General features: G+C 44.0%; 1 protein-coding gene across 2 annotated transcripts in view; it reads left to right on the top strand.

Annotated features, from left to right (window-relative positions):
* The first annotated feature begins 269 nt into the window (after positions 1–269).
* LOC148479320 (ecto-ADP-ribosyltransferase 5-like) overlaps positions 270–7,990 on the top strand; it is a 223,377-nt gene continuing 215,656 nt past the window's right edge. The window contains exons 1-2 of one of the 2 annotated variants that reach the window (XM_088454608.1): positions 270–356; positions 2,250–2,356. In XM_088454608.1, coding sequence (XP_088310734.1) covers positions 2,297–2,356 — 60 coding nt within the window. In that variant the 5' untranslated portion in view covers positions 270–356; positions 2,250–2,296. The remainder of the gene's footprint in view (positions 357–2,249; positions 2,357–7,990) is intronic. The other variant, XM_088454609.1, reaches the window with a different exon arrangement.

Raw genomic sequence — 7,990 nt, 5'->3', positions numbered from 1 at the left:
ACTGTCTGTCTCCCTATTGCCACACTGTTTGTCCCTCTGTCACTACTGTCACGCTGTCTGTCTCACTGCCGCTCCTGTCTCTTTCAGTTTCTAGTTACATTGTTGTTATATTGTCTCTGTTCCTGCACGTAGCGAGAATGTGATGGTTTTCTTGATGAAGCAGAGTAAAGTTTGTCCTGAGTGTGTCACAATGTGAGTCTTTATAGTGACATATTGTGTAACTGCGGTAGCAGCTGCTACACTGACTTCTAAATATAACGTCTCGGGCACAGCGAGGAAAGTTCACTCATTGTTACTTGCCTGGAACTGAGAGAAGGATCAGAGGACACAGCAGCTTCACGGGTAGTGCCCACCGGGTATTCTATGTGCTGCCCACTCTCATCCTCTCTGACTGTCTGTCACTCTCCCTCTCTGTGTGTCTGGCTGTCTCTCCCACTCTGTGTGTCTGGCTGTCTCTCCCTCTCTGTGTGTCTGTCTGTCTCTCCCTCTCTATGTGTCTGGCTGTCTCTCCCTCTCTGTATGTCTGGCTGTCTCTCCCTCTCTGTGTGTCTGGCTGTCTCTCCCTCTCTGTGTGTCTGTCTGTCTTTCCCTCTCTGTGTGCCCGGCTATCTCTCTCTCTCTGTGTGCCTGACTGTCTCTCCCTCTCTGTATGTCTGGCTGTCTATCACTCTCTGTATGTCTGGCTGTCTCTCCCTCTCTGTGTGCCCGGCTGTCTCTCCCTCTCTGTGTGTCCGGCAGTCTCTCCCTCTCTGTGTGTCTGGCTGTCTCTCCTTCTCTATGTGTCTGGCTGTCTCTCCCTCTCTATGTCTCTGCCTGTCTCTCCCTGTCTGTGTCTCTCCCCTCTATGGGGCCTATTCATCATCGGAGGCCTTGTGGCTTCCGATGATTAAGTATTGTTCTCGCTACGAGGGATAGTTTACACCGAAGCAATTCATCATTGCTCCGATGCAGGGACAGCTGCTCTACAAAGCAGCTGTCCCCTCCATTAGTATTGCAGCTACAGATGTAGCTGCGTTACTTACCTCCTCCCCGTTGGCCCGCCTACGCACACGTTACCCGAGGTCACTCATGCGCACAGCCGCTGGGAAGTCTGTGAGAAGGGTGGCGGAGGGATGCACTTGGATCCCTCTTTGCATCCCCGGAACTCCTTCCCAGAAGGAGCAAGACTACGAGAACAAGCACTGTCTGAAGATGTCGCTTGTTCTCGCCAGCAAACTCCGAAAACTTTCAGTTTTCAGAGTTTGCTGAATATCAGGGGGTCCTATCGGACCTCTGATGATGAATGACCCAGTAACCTAAATATGCAGAAACTAGTGTTTCCACATGGTTACCGGGCCATTTATCGTATATTGAATAGACCCCTATGTGTCTGGCTGTCTCTCACTCTCTATGTGCCTGGCTGTCTTTCCCTCTCTGTGTGTCTGGCTGTCTCTCCCTCTCTGTGTGCCTGGCTGTCTCTCCCTCTCTGTGTCCCTGCCTGTCTTTCCCTCTCTGTGTGCCTGGCTGTCTCTCCCACTCTGTGTGCCTGGCTGTCTCTCCCTCTCTGTGTGCCTGGCTGTCTCTCCCTCTCTGCATGCCTGGCTGTCTCTCCCTCTCTGTGTGTCTGGCTGTCTCTCCCTCTCTATGTGTCTGGCTGTCTCTCCCTGTCTGTGTGCCTGGCAGTCTCTCCCTCTCTATTTGCCTGGCTGTCTTTCCCTCTCTGTGTCCCTGCCTGTCTCTCCCTCTCTGTTTGCCTGGATGTCTCTCCCTCTCTGTGTGTATGGCTGTCTCTCCCTCTCTGTGTGCCTGGCTGTCTCTCACTTTCTGTGTGCCTGGCTGTCTCTCACTCTCTATGTGCCTGGCTGTCTCTCCCTCTCTATGTGCCTGCCTGTCTCTCCCTCTCTGTGTCCCTGCCTGTCTCTCCCTCTCTGTGTGCCTGGATGTCTCTCCCTCTCTGTGTGTCTGGCTGTCTCTCCCTCTCTGTGTGCCTGGCTGTCTCTCACTCTCTATGTGCCTGGCTGTCTCTCCCTCTCTATGTGCCTGCCTGTCTCTCCCTCTCTGTGTCCCTGCCTGTCTCTCCCTCTCTGTGTGCCTGGATGTCTCTCCCTCTCTGTGTGTCTGGCTGTCTCTCCCTCTCTGTGTGCCTGGCTGTCTCTCCCTCTCTGTGTGTATGGCTGTCTCTCCCTTTCTATGTGTTTGGCTATCTCTCCCTCTCTTCCCTTTCCATGCCTGTGTCTCATGCCCCCCCCCCCCCTCTTGTTGTTATATAGCTCCTGATTTTTGGGGTGACCATATAGCAGGGACCCCTCTCTTACCGATGACGTGTTTCCAGCTCACCACTTGGTTCCTCTGGGTCCTTTGCTTGGCAAATGAACAGGTATAATCTTATTTGTATCTGTGCTTTACTTTCCGTTATGCAACGTATGAAGCGTTCTTATATGATCAAGAAAGAACAGGTCGTAGACAAATTTGGTAAAATCTGGAAGATTGGGGATTTCTTTAATTGCTCTACACATGGAATAATATATTGTCTCATTTGTTCTTGTCAAAAATTATATGTAGGCATGACGAAACGACAACTAAAGACCAGGGTTCTAGAGCATATCTACAACAATATAAATGCTAGAAGAGATGTGGAGAGAATGAAAACCCTGACTAGTGTGGCCAGACATTTTTTAAGACATCATCAAGGTGATAGTGGTGGATTGAAAGTCTTTGGTATTGAAAAAGTACAGCTTGGCCTGAGGGGAGGCAATCTAATGCAGGAATTGCTACGTAGAGAAACAAGGTGGACTTTTCTCTTGGATAGCGTGTACCCGAAAGGAATGAATGAGAATATTAATTATTCTATGTTTCTGTAAATCTACTATTGAGATCCTTTGGAGACTATTGGATGGTTTAGGAGATATTTATATCATAGGGCATTCCAGTATTATATTGAATGGTTGGTTATACTATTCAGAGTGGAATAGTTTTTACATTATAATATGGAGTATAATTATTTATGTTTCTATTTATCACAGTGTAACACGATTGATTTTTATATAGCTTATTCACTATTATTGGTGTTTTCACATAAGTTTTAATTTTATTTATGAACACAGAGATATAATTGTTATAATCACATTATTATATTTAGGATATTATATTTTGTACGTCACTATATAATTGAGTATACACATTTATATTTATGCATTAGGAGAGCACTTTTATTAATATTATACACATGTCACTAACAGCACTGATTAATCAAGAGATATATATTTTTATAGGTGTACACATATGTATGTGTATTATTATACATATGTATGTGTATGAGTGGGTACATGCACACTGATGGATTTTTTATTAATAGGTGGTAGTTATTTTAACTAATAACATATTTAATTAAAGAGTCTAATTTAATTAGGATTGTTATAATCTAATATATTGATTGATACACTGTTATACATTTTATGGTGATAGATTAATATGGATATATTTACACTTTCTAATAATTAAAAATAATTTTTTATGATTTATTAATTTATATTTATGATAGTAGATAGTAATATTTATTTATCTTTAATATAATATAATAAGTGGAATGGAGTGGGAAATATATTGAGTCATTGACTACATGATATTGTATTAACAGCATAGTTACTAAATTGTATCAAATTTAGGCTTTTCCAAAGGATACACTATATTTAGCCTTAGTTAAGTCACTTCCCCCTTGTGATTGGCTCTTCAGCATGTCAATCATGTTACAATTAAGACTGATAGGAGGATGCTGGTATTTAAGGAGTATCAGGATGTTTGTTCTGGTCTGCCTTTTGAAAAAGCACTGCGAAACGCGCGTCAGGCATTTGATGTGCCAGTACAAATGTGTCAAATATGTTGCCAATAATATGTTGATGGAGATCTATATTAGTTAACATTGTTACTATATGTCCCACGTTGTGCACAATACTAGTTGGTCAGCAGTGGAGCTGTAAGCCGCACGACACTGCAGAGTCAGTGCGGGCTCCAGCTGACAATCCGCTTTCCCTGCCAGTACACGCGGCAGAGACAACACGGGCTTTAGCTGACTAGCCGCTCACCCTGCCAGTACACGCGGCAGAGGGAGTGCGGGCTCCAGCTGTAAAGCCGCTCGTGCTGCCAGTACACGCGGCAGCCCTTTATAATAACATACTCGTTACATGAGTCCCGGATATTTAATAATAGGTAGCCATGCAGCATTCTATGTATTTCCACATTATGGACTGATATGATACATTGATACTGTAGGATGATCGTGGTATATATAATACCTATTATATTCTATGTCCGGTGGAGATCTGTATATTAGACTCTATTAATTATAATAAGAGAGCATGTCATCTCATGTATTTTGCACTCTATACAGGTAGCTAATATAAATGCGATATTGAGGGACATATAAGTATTTGGTGGCCTATTTATTTATTATTATTTACATTTATATCTATTATTAGGCACCAACATATATTGATTATAGTCAACATATTTAGCATACCATTGAGTATCAATAATTAGAGCACATATGACTGAGCACCTATTAGTATTTTACATACTATTTAAAAAAAAAATGTCCCCCTTTTTTTGATGTATATTTTGTTGTGTTTTATTCTTACCACTAAGTGGTTATTAATTATTCTAATAAAGGTTATATTTTATGTTGATAAATGGCAAGAATCAGTGCACTCATATGGGGATTCTTTTTTCTTTTGTTGTTCATGTAATATTGTTATATCCCTGAGTTGCACCCCTGATGATACTAAAATATTGAGAGATAGATAGACCATTAACAGGGTAATTCTGCAAATATAATAGCCTTGGTGCGACCCATCATTCCAGTTTCCCCTTCCTTGTGTTTCAAATAATAAATAATAGTAATAATAATAGTAATAATAAATAATAGTAATAATAGTAATATTAATATAGTAATAATAATAATAATAGTAATAATAATAATAATAATAATAGTAGTAATAATAATAATAATAATAGTAATAATAAGTAATAAACAGGAACAATCACAAGAATGGCAGCATATATAGTGGCTCAGAAAAAGAACCATCTAACTAATCTCTATCACCTAAAAGTGGACTGGAGGGACATCATGTGCCACAACCAGCGACAGGTACCAGGTAGTGTAATACAGGTTCTTATGTATTTGGGATTTAGCGGCAACGTATCGATATGAGATTCCTATACTGCAATATAACAAGTAACAAGCTTCTCTATATTCCAAAGTGTCTCTACCAAAACCATTCCCCAAAAAACAGGAATAACTGGGCCAGGGACTCTATATCCACCCAGTAAAATAGCCTTTTCCTCTGATGGCAGGCTGGCTGGCTGAACCAGGAGGGGACAGTGCAGAGAAGGCTGGCTGGACAAGGGGGAGAGCACAGGGCAGGTTCAGGCACCACATACCTGGTTAACTCTGCCAGGCATGCAGAAACAGCGCTGGAGGCATTTGTGGAGAGAGAGAGGGGATCCAGGACTGAAGTCCCGGCAGTCCTCCCTGATGGCAGCCCTGTGAGTTGGTAGGAGTAACTGGAGGATAGAAGGACCCCAACACCACCACTATGATCATTCCTTTGTAGGGGGGTGTGAGAGAATGTGAGGCTCCCAGAGGAGAGAGCAGCAGGAGAAGTGGTGTCAGAAGGGGAAATCCAGGTTTTGGTGTTGGCTAGGAGATTGAGGGAGTTGTAGATGAAAAGGTCCCGGGTGGGGACCAGTTTGTTACAGACAGATCAGGGATTCCAGAGGGTACAGGAGAGAGGAACAAGTTGTGTATAAGATTATCAGGGTTGCTGTAGCATTGAGGTGAGAATAATTTTGAGGACAGAGATAGCGAGAGTGTAGTGATGCTGCGACCTCCTGAGCTAGGAAGGGAAACTTCAGGAGGTGGGCAGGGAGGCAGTTTAGTGTGATGAGGATGGAGGTGAGGTAACAGGAGAGAGGGAGCAGGGCTTAGTAGTGGGGTAGTTGGACCATGGCGGGGGAAAAGAAAATGAAAATAGAGCAACAGGAGAGTTGGGAGAGAGAAGTAGAGGGGTGCAAGGGAGACAGAGAAGGGGGAGAGGGGAAAAAGAGTTAGAGGAGACTAGGGGGGAGGATAGAGGTGGAACGGTGCAGAACAAAGGAATAGATAGACACTGAGTGAGGAGGAGTTATAGAAGAGATGGTCATATTGTGGATGTGGATAATAGGTGAAGGAAACCTGGAAGTAGTGATGGAGGCTATATGAGAATAGAGATAGTGCAGTAAATTTGCAGAAATGCTGGGGAAATGTGTATGTACAATGACAATAGTTTAGTCTTTAATGAAATAATTGTGGAGGTTTTAAAGGTGCAGAAAATACATATTAAAGTGGAAAATGTTAGAAGTGTGAGGATGTGTGTATAGGCAAACAAGCAATGATAATTAAGACAGTCCTTTCAGTGGAATAAAGGCAAATTGGACATTGGTACAGATATTCAGTCAGATGTTTTTGAAAAACAAAAAACCAGGCCAAATAGTTGCAAGCAATGTGCTAGAGAAACTGAAGAAGGAGACATATCATGTGCCACTTGAGCTGACAACTTGCCTGCTAAGAGCTCTCTTTGCATCTACTAAGATAACACACAAAATCTTCCTGTGAAATATATATTATAAAGTTTCATTAAGGGACTTGATATTTGCTTTTTAAAATATAAAAATATGTCTTCTTTTGAGGTGCAGCTCACTCAGATACAACACAATATGGTCAGCTTAGCTTGCAATCATAGTTCTGGCATAGTACCTCTAATGCAAGATATAAAGGGCTCTGGACCTGATTCAGACCTGCTCGCAAGCGCTATGCGCTCGCGAACGGGTCGATGTTTGGCCACTGCTCATGCGCTCACCGGAGCCAGCTCCGACGTGCGCATGCGCAAGACCCGGCTAGCGACGGGCACTCTGTCGCTCCGAGTCTTGCACCAAAAGGGGGCGGCTGTCAATTTTGATTGACAGCTCACACTGTTTTGGAGGCATGGTGGGGGCGCGGCTTCACAAACGGAGGCGTTCCCATGTGAACACCTGCCATTTGTGGGCGGCCCCACTGACATCACCAGTGATGTCAGTGGGAGAGCTTCCGGCTCTATTAGAGCCGGAAGCTCTCTGGGGCTTGTGGCCACAAGACCCTACCACAATGGTCTCGTCGCAAGCCCGATGGTCGTGATGGTCTTGACCATCGTGACCATCATCCTGGCCGCTCGCAATAGCTGTGGGTAGTCACCCACAGCTAAGTGAGTGACCAGGAGACCGCACAAAAAAAAATGCCCTGATTCAGAGCGAGCACTCTTTCAGAGCGTCCGTCTCTGAATCAGGCCCTCTATTCATTATCATTTAATTTCTATGAAATTAAATTTTCACCTATTTTTGTAGAAATTAAGTTTTGGGGCCATTCATCAAAAGGTAATGCAGGAGATATCACAGATATCTCCTGCTTACCTTTCACTTGCGATGTGGCCCACTGTCCTCATACACTATTACACTAGTATGTGGACAGAAATTCATCAAGCTCTGAAAATACAATGTTTTTGGAGCTTGACTGCAGGAGCATTCGCCATCTTCACCCGCACTCAGCACTCACCCTGGTCCTTCCCTAGGGGAAGGAGTCCCGGGTTAGACAGATCCTTTTGGATCCTTCCGCCCCTGTCCAGCTCCTTCTGCCGAGTCTACTCGGCAGTTCTAAGTTTCACTGCTACAAATGGAGCAGTGAAGTCACTTTAGGGAGACAGCTGATTTTCAGATCAGCTATCTCTGCGCCAGAGACAACTGGAGTTCACGCAGGTGCACAAAGGCCAGACGGAAGGAGCTGGACAGGGGCCAAAATGATCCCTCTTCACAACCTCTGCTGTGCAGCTCACTCTGCTATACTCTGCTATTAGGTCACATGCCCGGCGCACTCCCCTATACTCTGCTAATAGGTCCCATGCCCAGGTGCACTCCCCTATACTCTGCTAATAGGTCATATGCCCAG

Source organism: Taudactylus pleione, unplaced genomic scaffold, assembly GCF_031769625.1.
Source record: "Taudactylus pleione unplaced genomic scaffold, aTauple2 ptg000622l, whole genome shotgun sequence".
NCBI classification, from domain to species: Eukaryota; Metazoa; Chordata; class Amphibia; order Anura; family Myobatrachidae; genus Taudactylus; species Taudactylus pleione.
Note: the sequence above shows the minus strand (reverse complement) of the source record. Positions and strands in the feature narration are given on the sequence as shown.